We start from the raw sequence: 26764 nt of genomic DNA on the forward strand, positions 1-26764 counted from the left end.
ACAAGAAGTGAGCAGCTCCAGGGGCAGGACTGGAGGTCGAGGACACGGGTTCCACCCATCCTGGGCCCTCGTGCCCAGGACACACGCTGTCTGAGCTCCGAGTACAGAGGCAGAGGGAGGGGGTGGGCACAGAGGAAGGAGGGGATAGGATGCCCCTCGGGATTGTCTGGGGGTGGGGAGGGCAAAGAGCCCTCCCTCTGGAAGCCCCACTGTATCAGATTCCACCCACAGTCATTACCAATTGAATGACAATCGTACTCACTCTCGTCCCTTTTGTTCCTGGCAGTCCTGGTTCTCCGGTGTCACCCTGGAACAGACAGACATGCCACAATGACCACTCACCACAAAAGCAACACAGATCATCTTAAGTCCACTCCCCCAACCCCCTGCGCCCACGACAGCCAAGCTCACCTTCTGTCCTGGTGGTCCCTGCGGCCCCTCCGGTCCTTGCATTCCCGGGAACCCGATGACACCTTGTAACCCTGGGAGACCTCTTTCTCCCTGCAGAGGACGAAAGAGCAAGTCAGCCCAAGGGCAGGTGGGAAGAGAAATCAGCCTCACTCAGCATCATCCAGCAGCCAGCCTACCATGAGCATCCGAAAAAAGATGCTGCCATCTACGTCCCATCTCAGAGACTTTTCTCTGCCCTTTTTTAGCTCTTTTGAGGGCAGGGATGTTCATATGTGATCCCTGGTCCAATGCTTTCTATATACTATATTCTAAAGGCTAAGTAATTTGTTGGGGAAATAAAATCATGGATAGTTGGGGATTTTTTTTTCACTGAACGGCTTATAACCTCATTTGATGAGTGGGATCTTCTTGTCGGCAGACACAGCGCTGAGATTCTGTGATCAGACATCAGTCAAGGCCCCCCTTTAGGAGATGTGTAGGCAGAGCTCACGGTGGCAGTTTCAGTGCAAGATGCTGAGACTTTTCTGTGCAATGAACAGTCTGACGATGGGTTTGCATAAGCATCTCTTAAAAAACTGGGGTTTTTTTTGCAAAGGTAGACTCGAGGTTTAATTACGGTCTCTGCCCTCGTGGAGCAAAAAGAAATAAAATGTATTCTTAACATAATGAATGTTATTTAGGGTCCACACATGTGGCTGGGACTTTGGCTTTGAGATGGCCCTTGAAGGATGAAAGGAAAAAGAATGTGTGAAGAGACAGGCAAAGACAATTCAGGCTGGATGTCAGAGAACGGAGATCTAGGCCATGTGAGCACAAGACACTAAGAAGAAGAAATACAACGGGGACAAGAACGTGAAGAGATGAGGCGTTACTGTTTGACACTGGAAATAGTTTCCTCTGCAAGCATCAGTGACCCAGTGGTCTGATTAAGGATATGGAGGAAGACGGCCACACCTTCTGGCAGTATGAAACAGCCTAAAACCAGGACAGGAATTCAAGAAAACCTATTCTCGTCACAGTCTGTGGACTTCGGTGCAAACTCACCATGTAAATTGGGTCGATTAAATACATCTTTAGCCAATTTTCAAAAACAGAAGGCATGTCGGAGATTACAGACAGGATTCCTTACTTTCCCTACAGTTATGTTAGTTCAAAGTAAAAAATAAACTGCCAAGCTATACATTACATCACATAAACATTTACCACCCCAAACAGCACATTACCAAGAGTTACTTAAAGTTGTTCAACGTTGCATAAATGAAGGGACACAGAACCCAAACTTCCAGAGTCATCCCTCTTTCCAAGCCACTCAGCCAGTCCCTGAACTTGCTGGTGAATGGTGCGTCTGTTGCATTCTCTGAAATGCAGAAACGTGGTTCTGAACTTCAGTCTCCAATCACTGGACCTCCACAGATCGTGGGAGTCATTGGAAGTGTAAAAGGCAGGGAGCCAGAAACAGTGTGTGAATAAATGGGAAAGAGATGATTTCAAACTCTAGAGGAGACCATCAGATACTAAACGGAGTAAAGAAAGTTAAGCCCTGCAGTTTGGCCCAGCCCTTTGGACCAGCTGCATCTAGGGATCAACCAGGAAGAACAGATGCTACTATTCCCCAGAGCCCAGCACAGGACTTGACACAGAACACTGGCTCATCCTCCCTGAGGCCCAGGAAAGAAAAACATTCTCAGACTAAGACTTATTCAAATGTAAAGCTACTTAAATACATTCATTCATTCTTAACCTAAAATAACAGCAGATACAAACATACAAAATCCTGGCACTGGAGACGGATTGTACGCTGACATCATATCAACCTCCTCCTTTGATTGAGATGTGGGAAAATTCTACCCAAAATAGAATTGAACCGCTGGCTAAAAAATGTGAACACTGAACTGAGTATCCTCAAATAACCTGGCATGAGATGCGAAGGAAATACGAAAGGCACATCAGCAGAAAAGCTCCCTAACGCATTTGGTGGCATATTTTTAGTACTTAGTTAATATCGGCAGTATCACTAGGAGACCCAGTGCAGATAAGATTTTATAATTCTCATTTTCATCGTTGACTGCATGGAGACCCAGAGCCAGATTAGCTGATTTCTACAAGTTTCTCATTGAGTCGGCACTAAAGCCACAAATAGAAATGAGGTCAACCTCTACCTCCGTCTGTGTTGCTTCTAGGTCACTAGAGCAAGCTGGTTCCCAGCAAATATTAAATAGTTCACCCACATCGAGTTAGCCCCTTTTATGTCCATTTCACAGATAGGGAAATTAGGATTCTGATGCTTCACTGACACGTCACATGTCACTGGGTGACCCCTGCATGCTCCTGGGAACATGATTCAGAAATCTGAATTCCCAGTCCTGGCTTTCACCACAGGGCCACATTCTTTCCCAAATGTCACTGGAACACTTAAGCAAGCTCCGTATCCCAAGAGTTTTGAAATTAAGTAGCTAAAGAGGAAGTGACTCCCCCGTGGACATGGCTCTTGCCATCCCGCACATTTTTTTTTTAAGTTTCCTAATCTTTTGTTCAGACAAAAGTGCACATGAATAATCTAATATCCCCTACCCCGCCCAAGGCTATTCTGGGCACCAGAGTACAGCAAACAGACAGGATAAGCATTCAATCAGCTATACAATTAGCTGGCAAACAGCACACACTGCACATGGGCCCAATTCTTCCTCCGAGCTTTCAGCAAATCTCCACGAGGGTTACGGGAAAAGCAGAGAGCTGGGCACATCATGCAAAGGCTTTTCATGCCGGTCCTTTCTAAGCCAGACTCCGCAGTTGTGGCTCCTCATGCGCTGGGGTTCAAGGCTGAATGTGCAGAGTTGAAATCACCTAGCAACAGGTCCCCTGAGTCATCTCTTTCCCGTGATGTGCTGGAGGCAAGGTCCAAGATGACATGGCGGCCCAAGTGAGATCCACAACCACTGTTACCACAGCAGCAAGAACTTAAAGTGGAAGATGAGAAAGAGAAGCTTGTACAATACTACCCAAAATGCTTCGAGGCAACTGCATCTAACGGTTTTATTCTTGAACGTCAGTGCAGTGTACTGTACTAATTTTAAAAAAGTTTATATACCAACCATGGAAGTGACTATCACTATATCCTCAAATGATGAAATTCAGAATTTGAGGAGAAAAAAACACAATGCTATAGACGAACGAATACAGCGATGGAGAATAATCTTGGCATCAAAATTAGCCATGCTAAATTAGGCATGAAATAGAATTTCATGCATGAAGCAACTTAGAAATTTTGCATCATCTATTATCTAGAGAAGGGCATACCTTTTTAAAAAAAAATTCCATAAAATGTGGGAATAAAAGAGGTTTTTTTATAATACCCAATTATTTCCCTTCCTCTTAAAATACCTGTAGAAACAAGCTCATGATGGAAATCCAATGCTAGAATATAGTCCCCTTCAAATCTTAGTCAAAAATCCAAATACCAATAAAGCCCTCAGGATGGTGAGGTTGAAATAGTGTGAAGGTTCTAAGGATAATATAGGATAACATCATTAACAACAACAAAAACTGAAATTAACACAAAATATATCTAGAGTAAGCAGTCTTCAAAAATCTTACTGTCAGAGGCCTATTATGCTTGTTTCAACAGCCAACATGGGATCACTATCTTTCAGTCAAATTTTGAATTATTTTTTCAAATAATTTAAGAATAATTATTATTTTATTATTAATAATAATTATTTTTTATATTATTTTAAAATAATATGATCGAGATAGCCTCATCCACCAGAGGGAAGACAGAAGAAGCTAGAAGAACTACAATCCTGCAGCCTGTGGAACAAAAACCACATTCACAGAAAGACAGACAAGATGAAAAGGCAGAGGGCTATGTACCAGTTGAAGAAACAAGATAAAACCCCAGAAAAACAACTAAATGAAGCAGAGATAGGAAAACCTCCAGAAACAGAATTCACAATAATGATAGTGAAGATGATCCAGGACCTCGGAAAAAGAATGGAGGCAAAGATCGAGAAGATGCAAGAAATGTTGAACAAAGACCTAGAAGAACAAACACCCAGAAGAATTAAATAACAAACAATCAGAGATGAATAATACAAGAAATGAAATGAAAAATACACTAGAAGGAATCAATAACAGAATAACTGAGGCAGAAGAACGGAAGACAGAATGGTGGAATTCACTGCCACAGAACAGAATAAAAAAAAAAGAATGAAAAGAAATGAAGACAGCCTAAGAGACCTCTGGGACATTAAACACAACAACATTTGCATTACAGGGCTCCCAGAAGGAGAAGAGAGAGAGAAAGGACCCAAGAAAATGTTTGAAGAGATTATAGTTGGAAACTTCCCTAACATGGGAAAGGAAATAGCCACCCAAGTCCAGGAAGTGCAGAGAGTCCCAGGAGGATAAACCCAAGGAGAAACATGCCAAGACACATAGTAATCAAACTGACAAAAGTTAAAGACAAAGAAACATTATTGAAAGCAGCAAGGAAAAAACCACAAATAACATACAAGGGAAGTCCCATAAGGTTAACAGCTGATTTCTCAGCATAAACTCTACAAGCCAGAAGGGAGTGGCAGGATATATTTAAAGTGATTAAAGGGAAGAACCTACAACTAAGATTACTCTACCCGGCAAGGATCTCATTCAGATTCAATGGAGAAATCAAAAGCCTTACAGAGAAGCAAAACGTAACAGAATTCATAAAAGCACCACCAAACCAGCTCTACAACAAATGCTAAAGGAACTTCTCTAAGTGGGAAACACAAGAAAGGGAAAGAACCTACAAAAACAAACCCATAACAATTAAGAAAATGGTAATAGGAACATACATATCGATAATTACCTTAAACATGAATGGATCAAATGCTCCAACCAAAAGGCACAGGCTTGCTGCATGGATACAAAAACAAGACCCATATATATGCTGTCTACAAGAGACCCACTTCAGATCCAGGGACACATACATGCAAATGGAAATCAAAAGAAAGCTGGAGTAGCAATACTCATATCAGATAAAATAGACTTTAAAATAAAGAATGTTACAAGAGACAAGGAAGGCTACTACAAAATGATCAAGGGATCAATCCAAGAAGAAGATATAACAATTATAAATATATATGCACCCAACATAGGACCACCTCAATACATAAGGCAAACGCTAACAGCTATAAAAGAGGAAATCGACAGTAACACAGTAATAGTGGGGGACTTTGACACCTCACTTACACCAATGGACAGATCATCCAAACAGAAAATTAATAAGGAAACACAAGCTGTAAATGACACAATGGACCAGATAGATTTAATAGATATTTAGAGAACATTCCATCCAAAAACAGCAAACTACACTTTCTTCTCAAGTGCACATGCAACATTCTCCAGGATAGATCACATCTTGGGTCACAAATCAAGACTCAGTAAATTTAAGAAAACTGAAATCATATCAAGCATCTTTTCTGACCACAACACTATGAGATTAGAAATCAATCACAGGGAATAAAAAGTAAAAAACACAAACACATGGAGGCTAAACAATATGTTACTAAATAACCAAGAGATCACTGAAGAAATCAAAGAGGAAATAAAAAAATACCTAGAGACAAATTACAACAAAAACACGATGATCCAAAACCTATGGGATGCAGCAAAAACAGTTCTAAGAGAGAAGTTTATACCAATACAAGCCTACCTCAAGAAACAAGAAAAATCTCAAATAAACAATCTAACCTTACACCTAAAGGAATCAGAGAAAGAAGAACAAGCAAAACCCAAAGTTAGTAGAAGGAAAGAAATCATAAACATCAGAGCACAAATATATGAAATAGAAACAAAGAAAACAATAGCAAAGATCAATAAAACTAAAAGCTGGTTCTTTGAGAAGATAAACAAAATTGATAAACCATTTGCCAGACTCATCAAGAAAATGAGGGAGAGGACTCAAATCAATAAAATTAGAAATGAAAAAGGAGAAGTTACAACAGACACCGCAGAAATACAAAGCATCCTAAGAGACTACTACAAGCAACTCTATGCCGATAAAATGGACAACCTGGAAGCAACGCACAAATTCTTAGAAAGGTATAACCTTCCAAGACTGAACCAGAATGAAATAGAAAATATGAACAGACCAATCACAAGTAATGAAATCGAAACTGTGATTAAAAATCTTCCAACAAACAAAAGTCCAGGACCAGAAGGCTTCACAAGTGAATTCTAGCAAACATTTAGAGAAGAGCTAACACTCATCCTTCTCAAACTCTTCCAAAAAATTGCAGAGGAAGGAACACTCATAACCTCATTCTATGAGGCCACCATCACCCTGATACCAAAACCAGACAAAGATACTACCAAAAAAGAAAATTACAGACCAATATCACTGATGAATATAGATGCAAAAATCCTCAACAAAATACTAGCAAACAGAATCCAACAACACAGTAAAAGGATCATACACCATGATCAAGTGGGATTTATCCCAGGGATGCAAGGATTTTTCAATATATACAAATCAATCAATGTGATACACCATATTAACAAACTGAAGAAGAAAAACCATATGATCATCTCAATAGAAGCAGAAAAAGCTTTTGAAAAAATTCAACACCGATTTATGATAAAAACTCTCCAGAAAGTGGGTATAGAGGGAACCTACCTCAACATAATAAAGGCCATATATGACAAACCCACAGCAAACATCATTCTCAATGGTGAAAACCTGAAAGCATTTCCTCTAAGATCAGGAACAAGACAAGGATGGCCACTCTCACCAGTATTATTCAACATAGTTTTGGAAGTCCTAGCCACGGCAATCAGAGAAGAAAAAGAAATAAAAGGAATATAAATTGGAAAAGAAGAAGTAAAACTGTCACTGTTTGCAGATGGCATGATACTATACACAGAGAATCCTAAAGATGCCACCAGAAAACTACTAGAGCTAATCAATGAATTTGGTAAAGTTGCAGGATACAAAATTAATGCACAGAAATCTCTTGCATTCCTATACACTAACAATGAAAGATCAGAAAGAGAAATTAAGGAAACAATCCCATTCACCATTGCAACAAAAAGAATAAAATACCTAGGAATAAATCTACCTAGGGAAGTAAAAGACCTGTACTCAGAAAACTATAAGACACTGATGAAAGAAATCAAAGATGACACAAACAGATGGAGAGATATACCATGTTCCTGGATTGGAAGAATCAATATTGTGAAGATGACTATACTACCCAAGGCAATCTATAGATTCAATGCAATCCCTATCAAATTACCAGTGGCATCTTTACAGAACTAGAACAAAAAAATCTTAAAATTTGTAATGGAGACACAAAAGACCCCAAATAGCCAAAGCAGTCTTGAGGGAAAAAACAAGAGCTGGAGGAATCAGACTCCCTGACTTCAGACTATACTACAAAGCTACAGTAATCAAGACAATATGGTACTGGCACAAAAACAGAAATATAGATCAATGGAACAGGAAAGAAAGCCCAGTGATAAACCTACACACCTATGGTCAACTAATCTATGACAAAGGAGGCAAGGATATACAATGGAGAAAAGACAGTCTCTTCAATAAGTGGTGCTGGGAAAACTGGACAGCTACATGTAAAAGAATGAAATTAGGACAATCCCTAACACCTTACACAAAAATAAACTCAAAATGGATTAGAGACCCAAATGTAAGACAGGACACTACAAAACTCTTAGAGGAAACATAGGAAGAACACTCTTTGACATAAATCACAGCAAGATCTTTTTTGATCCACCTCCTAGACTAATGGAAATAAAAACAAAAATAAACAAATGGGACCTAATGAAACTTAAAAGCTTTTGCAAAGCAAAGAAAACTACAAACAAGACGAAAAGACAACACTCAGAATGGGAGAATATATTTGCAAACGAAATCAATGGACAAAGGATTAATCTCCAAAATATATAAACAGCTCATGCAGTTCAATATCAAAAAAAAACCCAATCCAAAAATGGGCAGAAGACCTAAACAGACATTTCTCCAAAGAAGACATACAGATGGCCAAGAAGCACATGAAAAGCTGCTCAACATCACTAATTATTAGAGAAATGCAAATCAAAACTACAATGAGGTATCACCTCACGCCAGTCAGAATGGGCATCATCAGAAAATCTACAAACAACAAACGCTGGAGAGGGTGTGGAGAAAAGGGAACCCTCTTGCACTGCTGGTGGGAATGTAAATTGATACAGCCACTATGGAGAACAGTATGGAGCTTCCATAAAAAACTAAAAATAGAATTACCATATGACCCAGCAACCCCACTACTGGGCATATACCCAGAGAAAACCATAATTCTAAAAGACAAATGCACCCCAATGTTCACTGCAGCACTATTTACAATAGCCAGGTCATGGAAGCAACCTAAATGCCCATTGACAGACGAATGGATAGAGAAGATGTGGTACATGTATTCAATGGAATATTACTCAGCCATAAAAAGGTATGAAATTGGGTCATCTGTAGAGACGTGGATAATCTAGAGACTGTCATACAGAGTGAAGTAAGTCAGAAAGAGAAAAACAAATATCGTATGTTAATGCATGTATGTGGAAGCTAGAAAAATGGTACACATGAACCGGTTTGCTGGGCAGAAATAGAGAAACAGATGTAGAGAACAAACATATGGACACCAAGGGGGGAAAGTGTGGGGGGGCAGGTAGTGGTGGATGAATTGGGAGATTGGGATTGACATGTATACACTAATATGTATAAGATGGATAACTAATAAGAACCTGCTGTATAAAAAATAAATAAAATTCTAAAATTCTAAAAAATAATAATAATATGATCATCAGGACTTCCCTGGTGGTCCAGTGGTAAAGAATCCGCCTTCCAATGAAGTGGACGTGGGTTCTATCCCTGGTCAGGAAACTAAGATCCCACATGCCGTGGGGTAACTAAGCCCGCGCGCCACAACTACTGAGCTCACGCACCTCAACTTCACAGCCTGCATGCCACAAACTACAGAGCCCATGCATCCTGGAACCTGCGCACCACAACTAGATAGAACCCTGCACACCACAACTAGATAGAACCCTGCGCACCACAACTAGAGAGAAGCCCGTGCGCTGCAACGAAGATCCCGTGTGCTGCAACTAAGACCCGAACAGCCAAAAAGAATAAAAATAAAATATGGTCATGGATCTTCACAGTGCACTGACGCCCAAGGAAAGATGCTGCCCAAGACCTGGGCCCCCTCTCGACGGGGGACCAACTTGTTGGGCAGAGCCATCTACATGTGCTTGTTCATCCGTCAGAAAGCAGAACGCACCCAACAAGGGATGTTGATTGCAGAGGTTCTGCAGTTGGGTGCCCATCTCTTGGAAATAAGTACTTTAAAGGCAGGGATATTTTTTATTCATTCGGCATTTGGCACGAACTTTGAACTCAGTAAAAGTTGGTAACCGGATGATGAAATAACCAGTAGCATCACATGAACTTAGGATGAGGTAGGATTCTATCTACGTAGCCTAAAAGCTTTAAAACAGAGTAAAATATGGTTGCTGGGCAGGAGGGGATCCCAGGCCTCCCTTTCCCAATCCAAAGCCCTGTGGGCACCACGGAGACTAGCTAACATACCACAACTGGCCAAAGAAGCCACAGGGAGAGACAGTGTGGGCAGGACATGATACTGAATCAGCTCTCCCTTTCTGTCATCTGGTGCCTTGAGATTTCCATTTCCAAGCAAAACTGCAAATCATTGATGCAACGAAAGTATTCGCATTTGGAGCCAGAGTCCACCAAGCATTCAGTGATGGGGAAACTATTTCAGATGACGGCTCACAGTCAATGGGTGACTTCAGGACTGAGCCAAAAATTCCACAAGTCCAATTCCTTGAGCCCAGCAACAATCAGACATCTGCAGGACCATTTCCTGAATACCAATACTGCTGGGAAAGTGGTGGGAAGGCTCCGATCAGTGTCACAGGGTCATGGAAAAGCTCTGGGATGAGGCCCCACTGGGTTTCATCCACACCATGCAGCTTGACATTATGGCAGAAATACTGCCACCCGTGCAGAGGAGAGGAGAGGGGGAGGACATACACAACCAGAACCCTGAAAAGGCCTGGTTTTCCTGAGAAGAAGATGCGAACACTGACTCTCCTCTGCCCCACGAGACATAAACCTGGAACGTTAAAAGAACGTGTGTGTCACTTGAAAGTAGACTACATCTGGGGGAGGGATGGAGTGGGAGTTTGGGGTTAGCTGATGCAAACTATTCTACACAGAATGGATGAACAACAAGGTCCTAACTGTACAGCACAGGGAACCATATTCAATATCCCGAGATAAACCATAATGGAAAAGAATATAAAAAAGAGTGTATATATATATGGATAACTGAATCACTTTGCTGTACACTTGAAAGTAACACAACACTGTAAATCAACTATACTTCAGTAAAAAAATTAACTACATTTCTTTAAATATAATACTGAAGATTGTTTCACATAATCGCTCTATCATTACTACTGTTTCATGCATTTAACATTTCAATATTAAACTACGAAGGAGTCAACTAATCATGCACCCAAAGCATGGCTTTATCTTTTTTATCTTCTTCCCCAAAGTCTCATTTTCTCTCTCAAGATTTGGTGATATTTCACTCGATATGGTCAATATGAGGAATCTTTACATAGTGGTCTCCATTGGAAATGTGGGTATATGCCAAGAGCTTTAGCAATTACATGTGAGGGTGGGGCGAGATGGGCAATTAAGAGGTTTTTTCCTAGAAATGAGGTCATTCCCCATCTTTACACATTCAAAGGATGAGAAGAATCAGAAAAGCAGAAAAGTGTTAAAAAGGAAAAAAAGGCTCCTTAATCCCTGACCCTCGTGTACTATAAGATCCAGTCTCTTCTCCAGGAGCCTCCTGGACCCACTCTGCCTAAACCACGGAGTTGGTTTGGGCAAGCAGACCTTACGTAGCCTCTCAACACTCCCCGCTTTGACCATCATCAGGCGTGTAGGGACTTGCTCCCAAGACTTCTGAAGCTGCGGATAATCAGGTTTGTATGAAAAATGGGACAGACACAGTGCCGAGGTTTGGGAAAGGGAGCTTGCTGGTTGTACAGGAAGTAAATGGGAAAGCCTCTCTCCCTCTGCCCACATCTGGACTGCAGCTTTTACACCGGACTTTCCGCCTCAGGCTTTTTGAGCAGAGAAATCCCAGCCCCTGTGGCTAAGTCCATCTCATGGATAAGGTCCACCAATGCCCGGCTGATGGGTCATCAGCTTCACGCTGCCCACTGATACAGCACTTAATGCAGAAGCCTCTTCAAGAGGCCATGTTCAAGGATAGATTTCCGTTGGATAAATCCTGATATGGAAACATTATTTGAGCCCACGAGGAATTCTGGCACAATTCTAAGAATTTCAACATTGCCATGAAGGTTGGTTTTTAGAGCTAAACTCAAATCGTACGTAATATAAAACTAGCAGGGTGCCAGTTACCGAGGAGATACACAATAAATATTCCTGATTAGTCAACATTTGCAAGAAATAAAACTGATACTTTCCGATCTACAAAAATCCACTTTGCACATCACCTGGTGAGAAAAAAAATGAATTATAAAGAGTTTTTCACAAAACGCTTTCTAAAGAACCATTCTTCAACCCGAGAATAATTTGAAGCAGTCCTGAGTGCATTCTCACTATCAACAATTTCAAACTCTTCCCCAAACGCCAGCTAAAAGCAAACAAACTGTCCAGCTTCACTGATCCAGTAAAAAACTTACTAAAACGACAGGCAAACTTGAGTGCTGACAAATTGTTGGTGGCAAAAAAAAACCTTAAAATTTTCCAAAGATTCTTAGGACTTATAAATGAATTCCAGACCTTTCTCCTTCACTAGAGCCAAGAATCACTTATGGAGGACACACTTGAAAGCTGTAAGCAGTGGCAAATGTCTTCTTCAATCATTTGTCTCTTGGGCTCTTTCTGAAAAATCAGTCTAAAATGCTTTCATTGTCTTATTCCAAAGCAGTAATCTGTTTAAAATATTTTAAGTATAAATATTTAAAGTTATTCCCCCGAAGTAGTCAGCTTCCCAAATTAGCAAGAAGCAAAATATTTTGATAATGTTTTTCCAAAGTCTGGTGGGTGTATTCAATCCAATTTTGTGTATACATTTCCTGATATAGTTAATCTTTAATCGATAGCTTCGTTCCACTTCCCCATCAGACAGTAACAAGGGGAGCTTGCTCTCCGGAAAACATGTGTGTTTCTGGGCCTCACGCTCTATTAATACATTCAGATCTCAATGTGAAGGTTCAAATGTCCTGATGGGTTTTCCTGGGAACCCCTGTCCAATAACCCTCCCCCGACATCCGTTATCCTCTGGGCCTCAGCCTAGGTCTTGGCTCCCAACCACCTCCCGGGCCCAAACAGTGCCTCAAACCTGTGGGCATCAGTTACCCAACCCACTTCCAGATGGTCGCTGCCCCCTGAAATATCTGTACCCACACGCCACCCCCCATGGTCCCCTAGCACCCCAGCACATCCATGGAATCTCAGCTAAACATCCCTTCCTTGGGGAAGGACTCGTAAACACAAAGTGATTCAAAGAGAACTTTTACACCTAATTGATCCCATTAAATTAAGAGGCAATAAAGGAGGCATGAGCTTTTGAAACGGCCGTGTCCGGAAAGCCCCCAAGGGCTCTGATTTTCTCGCCACTAGAGGGCGCAATGGGACCACCTTTTTTTTTTTTCCAAATCAAAATTCCCCCAGGGGACCCTGAAAGGGGTCAGCCTTTTTTCTTAAATATTCATAATCTTAATATATTAATATTAAATATTCAGTACCATTGAAGATATTAGTGCAGGCACAGCTAAGAGAAATCAGTTTTTTAAGGGTTACAATGCAGAACTCTAAGGGAAAGAATTTTAATGGGAATTAAAAATGTAATTTAAATTAAATATAAAACTAGTAACCTGAGCACTGAGGCTATTAAGTGACAGGTAAATGCTGTGACTCTAGAAATAATGTGAATTGTGGATGCTTTTCAGATTGCTTTTTTCACTCATTTTTTAAAACTTAGAGTATTTGAATCTAAAATAATACAGGGGAAAAAGTAAATTCGGTTTTCTAAATGACTGGAAATAGTAAATGTTGAAAAAATTAAATCCTATAAAACATGCATAAAACAGGTACAAATATGGTAGTAGGAAGGTCTCTAAAAAACAATTTCTAAATATCCAACTTCCAGTAAAATTTATATGAAGGATCTTCTTTGGTCCTTCTACTACAAGTTTATAGGAAACATATACTTAAGGTAATTTCATCCATTCTCCTGATTTTTGCCACTTATGAAGGAAAAAAGTCCATCCAAATTTTAACAGCTTCCCCAAAAGATGATAATAATGTTTTGACATAGGGAGCTCTTGAAAATCAAAATCATGAATGTTTTTGCCTAAACCTATTACCTTACATAGTATAGTATAGACTTGAAAATTGTCTTTTAAAGCAGAAAAACAGTACAGACATAAAAGGGGCCTGACTGCAGCTTGGAACCTCACTTGGGGTGGCCCTGGAAGGTTGTGTATGTTGCACACTGCAGGAAGGAGGCTGGGCACTGGCCCAGCACGGGGTGCCTTATCTAAAGTGCCCATGGGCTTCCCTGGTGGCGCAGTGGTTGAGAGTCCGCCTGCTGGTGCAGGGAACACAGGTTCGTGCCCCAGTCCGGGAAGATCCCACATGCCGCAGAGCGGCTGGGCCCATGAGCCATGGCCGCTGAGCCTGCGCATCCGGAGCCTGTGCTCCGCAATGGGAGAGGCCACAACAGTGAGAGGCCCGCGTACTGCAAAAAATAATAATAATAAAATAAAAATTAAAAATAAATAAAAATAAAAAATAAACTGCCCAGAGCAGCACAAAACCACTCAGAGGCCTAGGAGCTGCTGAGAACCTGCCTGCAAAATTGCACCTTTACTCACCAGCACAAGTGCCTTTTCTGTGTTTTCAAGTTCCATGAGATTTATCAAAAACCTACCTCCTACCTTAAAGATTGTGGGGAAGGAGTGAGATTGCAGGAACATAAATAATTGAAAATGAAATAGCAACAGGAGGTTAGCTGCTTTTTGAGCTTAGACAAGAAAAAATACATTTTTCTCAAAAAGACACTTTGCTTTATGTTCACTACCTTCAAACCAACGACGCTGAGGTTTAAAGAGACATATTCTATGTTATCAGCAAATTTTAGAAATACCTGTTAGTGCACAATGCCTAAATAGTCCTTGGAGGGTTTTGTTACCACAGCTAAGGATGTTATTAACTTGAACTTGAAAATGAACGTGGGTGTGACAGGGTCCTGGAAGTGCGTGCATCCTGAACAAAATTAGGGCACATAAAAGTCAGGAAATGCCACAATCTAGGTCATGGCTCTTTTTTTTTTTTTAAGTCTGTGCTAACAGTAAATATGAAAAATGCAGAAGAATTATCCTGACAATAATTATTATAATTACTAATATAAAAAGCATGCAAGATATTCTTTAGGTTTAACCTTGAGAGAAACTGCCAGTTAGCAATTAAGAAAAAAAAATGTTTTCTTAAAAAAATGTGTTAAATGCAAGTATCTATTGAAATTGGTTTTTACGGGTACCTCCCTGCCAGGGGGCATTCCCTGGGCCCTCACACCTAGCACAAGCAGTACACAGTAGGTGCTCACTAAATACTTTCAGGAGGAATAAGGAAACACAAAATGTTAAAGATTCCAAAGAAATAATATAAACCTACCAAGAGGGTGCAGGTTTAGGAATTCCATTTTCAAACTTGACTCCAAAAATAGGCATCTCTGCTCTGGGTTAGTGACCGGAGCTTTTGGGAATCCTACTTTCTACGTTCTCACTGTAGACTGATAATGCCACGTGATGGGGAAAGAACTTTGACATAGGAACCGAAAGATTCCCATAGTGGCTCCAGCACCAATTGCTTGGGCTCTCTGGAAATCTGTTCTGCCCAATGTAAGACGGGACCCCTCCACCTGCCCCTCTTCCCTATCGGATCTTTTAAGAGTCAGATTGGATGGCGTTTTCAGAGCTACTCTGCACTGCATGAAACACTGAACAAATGCCTACAAACTAAACCCTCCTGACTGTCATCTATGTAAACACATCTCTTTTGCATTTATCGTTGTTTCTATGTCTATCAGGTCAACTGCATTTCCTAAAACGCCACAGAATATTTTAAAAGGGAATGAAAATGCCATGTCGTCTCTTTTTTGTTCCTATCGGTCATGACCTGTGAATTATCTCATTCTTGTTTTTGTGGCTAAATTTAACATAGGAAAATAAGAATTTCTTGAGTATTTAAAAAATATGACAGCTTTAAGAAATTCCTCCTTTATCTTATGCACAAGGTTTTTTTATTTTTTTCCTTAATGGGTACGTTGGATATTAATTCTGTTCAAGCCCAGGACATTGCATTTACTCTCCCGTGTCAGCCTGAGTCTGTTTGAGGCCAGCACATCACCAGCCGAGACAAAAGAGCTCCGGGACCCTTCTCTTCTTTTTACCCTGTAAAGAACTGAGAATACACATGTGTGTTGATGACCCCAAATGACTTCCTTTCCCTCCAACCAAGTTCCTTGACTGTATCACATGGCTAATAACATTTCCCCCAACATGCTGCAATAATGTCAAGACTTCATTAATCAAGCTCAGAACCTGAAAGATCCAAATAGTTCCAAGGAGGTTAAGACATGACAAATCAATTCTGTCCACACAATACAATACAACATGGGCCAACCTTGAGGTTTCACAAAACACACTGTTAGCTTAAGCTCATTAATTAGAAGGAGCCATGGTGGGATCAATCCTAATTAATAACCAAATTTGAACCTATTTTCAGTAAACACCGTTAATTCTTTTAAAACATTAAGGAAAGAAAAGAAATTAAGCAAGATGTCGAAGGGGATTTTTTTGGTCAAGATTGATTTTAAAACTGAATCGATAAGAAAAGCATATAACTGCACAGTCAGTGCAAAATAAGGGTGCATAATTAACACAATAAATAGCTCCTTCTTAAATACTTAAAAATAAGCTTCCCTTCACCTCAATGTTGTTTGGCAACCTGTTTTCAAAAGATAATGTGGACATATATTTTTACCGAGGGGTATGGCCAAATTATTAAAAAATTTAAATTAGTAGCATCTTATTTAATGCCATTTTACTATATCTATTTTCAGAGGTATTAAATGTTTGACTTATAAGATAGTTTCTTGCTTTTTTATTTTAAATTACATAATGCCGATAGATTAAAACATTACACTCTTTGGCTAGGAGCTAAGTTGCAGAAACAGGCATATCACACTATAGTTTGTAAATTAGGCGGTATTAGTGTTCTCATAAAAAACAGATGACAGATTGTAGTGTTTCAGAATGTGTGACGTTTTCCCATGTATTCTGTATTTAAATTTTAAAAATCAATTTGAAGACAGAAGACCCAATGGGTAAGTGTGTTAGAGAGACCAGACAGACTGGGGGCGGAGAAGGGGGGATGCTTGAAGGTCAGGCCACACCCATGGGTGATGCCCCCTCTCACTCCCTACTCTGGGGGTCTGTGGCATCCAACAGAACAACAGGGCCAATTTCTCTTTGGCCAAAGGAGGCTGATCAGTCAAGTATCCTGAAGCGGCCTTCCCTGTCTCCTGCCCCACATATAAAATTGCCAATTTTGTAAAATTCCTGAGCTCTCATGGGAATTCTAAGCCAATGGGAGCCCACGAGGCATCCCTGAAAGAATAAATAGGTTTCCAAACCCAATGCTTCTCCACAGGGAGAATCAGCACCTTTTGTGAAGAAATCGATGAAAAGCAATCATCTAACAGTAGTTTGATACTCCATGTCAACAGACTGCCATTGATTACTTGGGTCCAGAATTTCAAAATAACAAATATGGTAGCGACCCGGAGCTGGCCCTACATCAGGGTTTATGAAGAGACACACGGAGTCCTGCTCTGTGGATGGAGCTGGAACTCACCCTACCCCTCCTCGTTCCCTAAATCTACTCCAGAAGGACAGTCATGCCTGGTGACCTCGGGCTCTGGAAGCCCCCTTCTAGGGTTACCCACCGGGTAAGAGGTCTGGGATTCCAGGAAAGCAGGATGGGGCACAACTATGGAAAGAGACCACGGCCTGCAGAGCTGCACAACCACAGCTCAACGTGTTCGCTGCTGAGTAGAGGACAAGAGATTTGCTTCTTTTTAAAAAAAAATTATTTTATTGATGACTAGTTAGTTGATGTATTATGTTGTGTTAATTTCTACCATACAGCAAAGTGATTCGGTTATACACCTATATATACATTCTTTTCCATTATGGTTTAGGTTCCTCAAAAAACTAAAAATAGAGTTGCCCTAGGATCCTGCAATCCCACTCCTGGGCATATAACCGGAGAAAACTCTAATTAGAAAAGATACATGCACCCCCGTGTTCACTGCACCACTATTTACAAGATCCAAGACACAGAAGTAATTTGCTTCTGAAATAAGATCGCCTACTCTCTTCTAGAATGTCTCCTTAATTATGTGATGGCACACAAGAAACACCTCAGGAGAGGGGCCTGTGTCGGGAGCAGAATAGTTGACAGGACGGAAAACGACGCATGCGTGTTCCAATCTGTCACGGAGGGAAGCAAGTTCCTTTTTTAAAAAACAGAATTTTAAACTCTACTCACTGAGCAGATTACTTTGTTTGAAGCATCACTGGACGCATAGAATAGCTCTTACGTTCACAGCACGGACACCCCTGTTTCTCTCCGTGTTACACCTCAAGCCCTTCCGTGAGGGGTGGGCCTTGGAGGGAACGGTGCCCCAGAGGGTGAACAGCCTCCAGGTTGGGGAACTTTCATTTTAAATTAAAGATGGACACTTCGTGCTAAGAATATAACGTCATATAAGTAAGTCAGAAAGGACAGGAATGGTTATTCCCACTAATACTGTCATAATTACAATCTTTTTCTCCCTCCCTTTTAGCTCTCGGCATTTACCCAGTAATAAGACCCAGGGGATGACCCCTGACCAACTGTCGCTGGGCTGGGGGCGACCATCAGAGGAGTTCTTTCAGAAAGTCAGGATGATTTCAGAAAAGTTATTTCATACCAGCACTGACCTCCCGGCCCCTGGGAAATTTTCACACATGAGATACAGAGAGCTGAATAGATGAGCAAGTGGAAAACACAAAAGCGTGAGGAAAGCAGAAGCCAATCCCCACCATGAACACTTCCCTGCAGGTATCGTGTGATTTTTCAAAACGGAAAATGGGGAGAAAAACCAGCTGGCCAAGAGGACTGAAGAAACGTTAACTTCCACAACAGCAGCCTCGAAAAATGAATGAGGAAAAGGCGGAGGAGTTAAAGGCTGCTGAATCACAGTCCCCTCTTCTCTGCATACATCACTGAGAAAGTATCCGACGCTGAGGAGATGTCTGCTTGTGAAATAAGAGCCCGTTATGGCCTGACCTTCCATGCCTCAGACCAAGGGAGCGTTCCAACACTGACTGCATACCAAAGGCGTCCTGACACTGCATACCAAAGGCGTCCTAACACTGACTGCGTACCAAAAGCATCCTGACACTGCCTGCGTACCAAAGGCGTCCCGACACTGCATACCAAAGGCGTCCTGACACTGCCTGCGTACCAAAGGCGTCCTGACACTGCCTGCGTACCAAAGGCGTCCTGACACTGCATACCAAAGGCGTCCTGACACTGACTGCGTACCAAAGGTGTTCTGACACAGACTGCATATCAAGGTTCCTTTTGGTAAAATTACATTTTACTCTAGAAAGGCCAGTAGTAGCAAAGCTCTAAAGAACCTTCTGGTATCTACAGAGAAGGCCTGAAATCAGAGCTAGTAGACATTTTGATTTGGAAGGTTTTAGAGCTCAGAGCCCATGTCCTCCCTATTGGAGGTTTTCAACTTTAAATCAAAGTTCCTAGACTTTTTTTCAGGTGGAGAAACATACCTCAATCACAAGGGCACAGATAAACACAGCTGCCCCGCACCACATCCATAGAGGGCGAATACCTGTGAGGTGTGTCCTGCATCCTGAAAAGCAGCTCAAGAAAAACCCCCATCTCCCCATAAAGGCTGGGCTCCCTGGGCTCCCCTCTGAGGCCCACACCACCTGGGTGTCCCCCCAGACCACTGCTTCCATAAAGAGCACAGCTGCTTCTCACCTTCAAGTGGCCGTGGCCTACACCCTGCCGGCTCTAATGTCACCCTCCTGACTTGGTACCCCTGGTGTCCCCACCCGCTTCCCACAGCACCACATCCCGGAGGAGTCCCAAGCAGCAACCTTCAACACTGCCGATGCAGAAAGAGGAAAAGACCCAGGCTGGAAGGCGGGGCAGGGAGGGTTCCAATGGGATAATAGGGGAGGGTGGTGTTGGGGGTAGGAGGGTGTCTAGTAGAAAGAGTGTGTGCACGTGTGTGCATATGCCTGTGTGTGCATATGCCTGTGTGTGCATGCCTGTGTGTGCATGCCTGTGTGTGTACATGCCTGTGTGTGTTCATGCCTGTGCGCGTGTGCATATGCCTGTGTGTGCATGCCTGTGTGTGTACATGCCCGTGTGTGCATGCCTGTGTGTGTTCATGCCTGTGTGCGTGTGCATATACCTGTGTGTGCATGCCTGTGTGTGTGCATATGCCTGTGTGTGTACATGCCTGTGTGTGAATGCCTCTGTGTGCATGCCTGTATGTGCGTGCATGCCTGTGTGTGAGTGCATGCCTGTGTGTGTGCATGCCCATGTGTGTTTGCACACGCATGCAGGGGAGAGGCTGGGGAGATACAGGGAGGAATGCAGGCCCCAGAGAACGCATCACCAGAGGCATGCCACGGGGCACCGCATAAAGAAACAGATGCACCTGTGCAGGGGAGCGGAGAAGGCAAACCCGATCACCGTGGGAAGGAGCAGGAACGCCTGGTGGGAGGAACATGAAGGGCAGAACTGGTACAAAGAAAGGAAGGAGGAGAGTGTGGCGCGGCCGCACGGTGAAGCGCGCGAACCCCACTCGGGGTCAAGTCTAAGGGCACTGGAGTGTCTTCAGAGCCCTGGGGGCGGAAGAGGTCTGCACCCTGAGACCTCAGCTTCAGCTCCCATCCTCAGGGCCCTGGACTCACAAGGGCCTGAAGGACCGAGTCCTCAGCAGAGACCAGCAATCTAACGTCCATAAAAAAGAGCATCGCTCTGCTTCAGTAACCCCCAAACGGACTTCAGAATGTTATTTTTAGCTTTTCTGGAAGTTTCCCCAGCCGAAGATTACTCCTGCCCTGGCAGTCAGGGCGTTCAATTAGCTGTCAAGTCAGCGTCTCTTGCACGAACAGTGCGTCCCACATCCAGAGCGGGTGAGGATCTCAGGAAGCCAGAACGCCCCCCGGGGCCTCCTGCGGTGTGAGGTCAGGCCGTCTGGGCGCGCCCAGGGCTCAGCCTGTGTGGTCCCGAAGTGGACGAGCCTGCGCTACCCTTTAACAAGTGCCGCTGTATTTGGATTCAGACACCAAACCTCGGGGGCTCTGACTCCTTGTCGGGAGGGCCAGGATCCAATGCTCACCACCCACAGCAGCCGTGGTGAAAGGACTTGTGCAGCACGCCTGTGAAACGCTGTGGGCCGGGGGCAAAGGTGGGACGTCCTGATGCAGAAGAGAAGACATCATTCCGCAGCCTCCTGCATCCGGAGACAGATGGCCTGGGAACAAGATGCACCCAGGCACCCCCACCCTCACCTCGGAAATACCCAGCAGCGAGGAAAGACCCCGCTTAAGAAAAGAGTAACTCCCGAGGGCTTCCGGAGAGACACCCATTCCGCCCTTTCATGATTTGGGGTCTCATATGAGGAAGTGAGAAGATGCATGGGGGAGGGGGACAGTTGTCCATGGTAGTTTCCCGAAGTGCCCCATTTTCCACCCCAAATCAGGGCACACATGATGAACAACAGGGAATCAAAACTGGGAGCCTAATTCACATGTCCTGTGCCTGGTACCTGAACTTCAGGTGTCTGCTCCTGGAAAGTTGTTTCCCTTTCCCTGACCCATGACCCCAGCTCAGCTCTGGACCCCCCGGGGCTCAATCTCACGGCACTGCTTTCTCTCTGCCCTTGGAGCTCACAGCAGAGTGTTCAGCTTGGGGGTTATTGGTGCTGTTACTTGTGTAATGCCTCCCTCTGCCTGGGACTGTCACATCCTCGAGGACAGGTGCCAACCATCCCCTAAAACTATCGGCTCGCGGCCACGACCAGGCAAAACCTCAACGAGACCCTCGAGATTGGAGTAGGGGGCACACGGATACAAGCAGCTCACTGCATCGACCCTGGATAGCCTGAACTCCTTTACCAATCTAGGGGAAACCACTGCACAACCAAGCATTTATCCAGACACTACAGACCTCAGAGTTCACACCAACCAACCTAGAGCCAGGGATTCCTCACCTGCAATCAGTGAACAAACATATGGACATCACCTGCCGCAATGAGCCGCCCGCCCATAAAAAAATTCTTTGGACTAAACCTCAGGATCTAACAAGACATGTAGGAGAGCTTGTCATCTCTCATGCATGACCAAAAGCGTCTTCCAGCTCTTTGCTGGCTGGTCTATAAGCTCGAGAGTCAGCCCAACCTCATACGGATGAAGGTGACCAGAGAGGGACCTTGAACCAGGAAGGATGTCCGGACAGCATTTCAGGGAGGAGTCGAGAATCGTTAGCCCCCCAGGGTGGATTTCCAAGTGAAGAGATCTAGAGCTAGTTGGATTTGGGGCCAGATAAGCACGATGCTGCTATAAAACCTCGTGGCTATGGAGGTAGGCTAAGCCACACGTGGATACGGTGTGCAGGGGAACCTTTGACTTTTCCAAGGGGCTTGCCGAAGGGAAAGTAAGACCCAGGGGCACCCGCTCCCCACAGCCCACTGGCTCCCTCGTTCCCTCCGGCTATGTCTTCCTTTGTTTAATGACGCGTGGTGCCGAGCCACCCTGCAAGGCTGAGGGTTCTGTTAATGCCATTTCTGGGGGTGCAGCTCTCCACACCCACACCACGGAACCATCTCGCATCATTACGTGCCGTCTGGAAACACATCTTGAAGGCTCGTGATCTTCTACCCACAAACGGAGGAAAATCCAACTGTACAGCTCTCCTTCGTCAGGGCTGATGTTGAGTCTTTTTTTTTTTTTTTTTTGCGGTACACGGGCCTCTCACTGTTGCGGCCTCTCCCGTTGCGGAGCACAGGCTCCGGATGCGCAGGCTCAGCGGCCATGGCTCACGGGCCCAGCCGCTCCGCGGCATGTGGGATCTTCCCGGACCGGGGCACAAACCCGTGTCCCCTACATCGTCAGGCGGACTCTCAACCACTGCACCACCAGGGAAGCCCGATGTTGAGTCTTTGATCTTGAATTGACACATACAGCCTCACTTTGCTCCTTCTAAAAGAAAGCTAAATTCCTGCCAGCCAATGTTTGGTCAGGATCCTATTTACAAAAAAAATAATTTTTCCATTAAGAGTCAAGATGAGGACTGCCATGCGCCGGCATCTCTGATGACAGCGTCCACTCACACGAGGGGTTCTGTGCTTTAAAAGTCACAGGATATGGGCTTCCCTGGTGGCGCAGTGGTTGAGAGTCCGCCTGCCGATGCAGGGGACGCGGGTTCGTGTCCCGGTTCGGGAAGATCCCACGTGCGGCTGGGCCCGTGAGCCATGGCCACTGAGCCTGCGCGTCCGGAGCCTGTGCTCCACAACGGGAGAGGCCACAGCAGTGAGAGACCCGCGAACTGAAAAAAAAAAAAAAAAAAAAGTCACAGGACACGATATTCCACTCAAGACATTTAATTTCCTAGTACTCCTTCTAAACATGGAAATGAAATCAACTCACTCTTTTTGAAGTTGCACTGGATGAGGTGCGTTCCAAATACAGTTACAGATCCAAAAACGTAGAATCTTGTATGATTATAGTCTATCGCAAGTTTAACAGGTCTCAGAAGCACATGGCAAAGGGACAGATTTTTATGTAATGGAGAGAAATAGGAAGATGAGGTGGACCCTGGGGGACGCGTGGCTCACGGTTCCCCCCAGGGTATCCGAGAGGGCATATTCCAGTGACGTCCAAAGCACAGGGAGATGTCTGTGGTGGGCCTGATGTGAAGGATAAAATAAACCCACTTAGCATGGAGCTGCTTTTAATGGCTTCCCTATGGTACACTGTTGATACTTCACTCTTGGATTCAAGCATATTTTAAAAAAAAAAGAAAAAACCTTTGTTTTCAAAGAACTACTAAAAAGACAAAAGTAGGTGGATGTGGGAACCCACACTGCTTCTCACGATGATTCTGCCAGATGATGATTCATGTCCAATATGTGGAAATAGGAGACATCTGGAAAAAATCTTGGCATTGCAAGACACCAGAAAAAGCAATGGAGACGGCAAAGAGTGTGCATTAACCCATATACCCAGTGCACGGGAAGAGGAATATATCATCAGAGCCCGCGGTGAATGCCAAGACCCCAAAACGATTAAAGTAGACACTTGGGGTACTGGAATCCATTACATGGCAGAAATAAATGACACTTCTCAGAGGTTCCCCTTTAAAAATACCCCAAAAAGGGAGAGTTAGCTGGGGGAAGAGAGGAGTTTGGACAATTCCTGTAATTATATGGATATCAGGAAAAGCATTTAACAACAAAAAGAGGTATTTGAAACATAAGGAGAGTGAATAAAGGGAGAGTTGGTTCCCCTAATGATTCTCGAAATGGATGATTAAATCACAACGTTGACTAGAAATTGGACGATATTTCCAGACAGACCTCCCAAGTGAGTACCTCTCATTTTTCCTCCACCAAAAGCATCCAAAAGCTACAAACAAGCTTCCTAACAATGGTGCTATAATTCTAAAAACATCCTAACATCTCTCTAATATTAGGTGCTGGGAGAACTTCTGTCTCGGTGGAACCAGTCCGCCTCTGTGAACTGAGAAGTTCTCAGCCGGGCAGCTCACCCCTATGTCTTTACACCTAAAATCTGTCCCCAACTGGACCATCAAGCAAACTCCATCGCCATATTTATCCCAACTTTAAAACTCACGCTAAAATGACATGTAACATAAATGACATTTTAAATGACCCAAGTGCTTTTTAGGTACCATACCTTTCACGTGACCCTTTTAGCAACACTGGGAAATTGTAGGTCAAAGATCATTTCCCCTTTTCTTAGGAGAATGTGGTCAGAATGACTTGATGGAACCCACTCAGCTTAGATGGTCGAACGCACGCTAGAACCTAGGCTCTCATTCTACAGAAGCTCCTTTCCTAAAGGCTGTTCCTGATTTGAGAAATAAAAGGGGTCTGTGATCAGAGGAGTTTGGAAAACCACATGGGAAAAGCCACCCTTGAAGGTTCTGAAGCTTCTGTTAAAGGTTCTGAGGTGTCCCAGGGCGGGACTTTAACCACAGCTCACGTCCCCCAAACGTATCTGTCCTTGAAACGCTGCTCCATATTCCATCCCAGAGGACGCATCCAAGAACGTCCTCAAGGTGGTCTGAGAACCACGTTTGGGGAAAGAATGAACTGGCCGCCATCGCCCTGTGGGAAATGCTCAAAACAGAACACTTACAAACATAAAGAACTCCAATCAGTCTCAAAATTAATACAAGTAGTTTCAAATACACTAAACAAATCTTAATTTTATTAAATAAACCTCCTAATATGTTACATAGTAGCACGTTTTTCTGCGTTTTGACTTTGTGTATTTCACATCCTAGGAGTAAGAAAATGGAATTTCTTTTTTTTTTCTTTTTTCTTTTTTTTTTTTGCAGCACACGGGCCTCTCACTGTTGTGGCCTCTCCTGTGCGGAGCACAGGCTCCGGACGCACAGGCTCAGCGGCCACGGCTCACGGGCCCAGCCGCTCCGCGGCACGTGGGATCCTCCCGGACCAGGGCACAAACCCGTGTCCCCTGCATCAGCAGGCGGACTCCCAACCACTGCGCCACCAGGGAAGCCCGGAATTTCTTTTTAAATCTACTAGATTTTGAAGTCCTTGCTAATACACACGTGGTGTGGAGCCTCCCACAGAGTTAGTGCTTAATAAATTATTGTTATTATTCATTCATTATTATTAGTCCAAATCAGTTAACTTATCCAAAGTTTCAAAGAGTTTACACAAAAATATTCATTTTCATTTACTTAAGAAAAAAATGAAATACCTAGGAAGAAACAGGACACCTTCAATATTTAGAACAATGGTTAAATTTAATTTATGGGAAAGAGATTTTCAATGTTCTAATGAAAAATAATAATCTCATTCTTCAGTGATCCTTGAGGTCGCGAATCGATTCTACACAGATACTAAGAATAATAAGAAATGAAAAGAGAATAACCAGTTGATATATAAAGTATAATATACAAAAGCACTCTTTCTTCTGTTTCCATGTGTAAATTAAAAGAAAAATCAATGAAATAAATATATGTATAAATTGAAGACTGTTGAATTCTCAAAAAATGGCAATAAAATATAGTCCCTGTCTCAAAAAGGAATTTTACTTGAGATTCAATGACAGCTAAGAAAGTCTCCTCCATTTACGATCTTGAAGGAAGTAAGATCCTTTATATTAAAAGTCATGTTAGCTCCGAAGGCATTTTTGGTGAGCACTGCAATATAGGCCCAAACAGCCAGAACAGTCAGATTGGTGAGCAAATGCCTCAACCCCTAATCAAGCAAGGACTGCAGTGTCTCTGGCAAAGAGCAGCTAACAGAAAGCAATGTAAACTGGCACACAATCAGGAAGACTGGAAAATTCAACCTCTCCTCCTGTATTTACACATGATTAGACATACAGAATTCTTTGCACATACTTTTTTCTTATTTAGCATGGCCTTGAGGAAAAGATACTAAGGATACATGTTTTCTGTCTCTAAAAGTAACAACCGAGAAAGGCCCCGTCGATTGATTCATCCCTCGGCTACTCCAAGTGGGGAGGAAAGAGAGGACACATCTTCCCAGGTGTAGACAAGGCTGACGATCAAGGTGACGACTCTCGTCTTTGTGTCCAGAATGAGAAACAGGGCCAGATGCGCCTCCTGGGAAATCAAGGCGTCATGCCCAACTTGTAACAAAGATGACTCCCTTGTAACCAGAGTGACGAATTTCCTAGAGGGCAGAGAATACGCCAGGATTTCCTGAAGGAAGGGGCCGGGGAGGTCCCATCCTCACCACGTAGGTACAGTGGCATCTCTTGACATAGGCCTAAGAGGCTCACTTCACTACGCCTTCCCCTCAAGGTTTTACTCTAAACTTTGTATGGAATAAACACCCCCTGAAGGTGGTACAATGCTGGC

At 43.3% G+C, this 26764-nt stretch overlaps 2 protein-coding genes across 2 annotated transcripts in view; one reads left to right on the forward strand and one right to left on the reverse strand.

The window, feature by feature from the left end:
- Positions 1-26764, forward strand: part of COL4A2 (collagen type IV alpha 2 chain) — a 635121-nt gene that overhangs the window by 365734 nt on the left and 242623 nt on the right. The window lies entirely within an intron of this gene.
- COL4A1 (collagen type IV alpha 1 chain) overlaps positions 1-26764 on the reverse strand; it is a 148055-nt gene that overhangs the window by 56738 nt on the left and 64553 nt on the right. The window contains exons 3-4 of the mRNA XM_060080230.1: positions 412-501; positions 263-307 (exon numbers count right to left, since the gene is read on the reverse strand). Coding sequence (XP_059936213.1) covers positions 263-307; positions 412-501 — 135 coding nt within the window. The remainder of the gene's footprint in view (positions 1-262; positions 308-411; positions 502-26764) is intronic.

The sequence above is a fragment of the Mesoplodon densirostris genome, chromosome 17, assembly GCF_025265405.1.
Source record: "Mesoplodon densirostris isolate mMesDen1 chromosome 17, mMesDen1 primary haplotype, whole genome shotgun sequence".
NCBI lineage: Eukaryota > Metazoa > Chordata > Mammalia > Artiodactyla > Ziphiidae > Mesoplodon > Mesoplodon densirostris.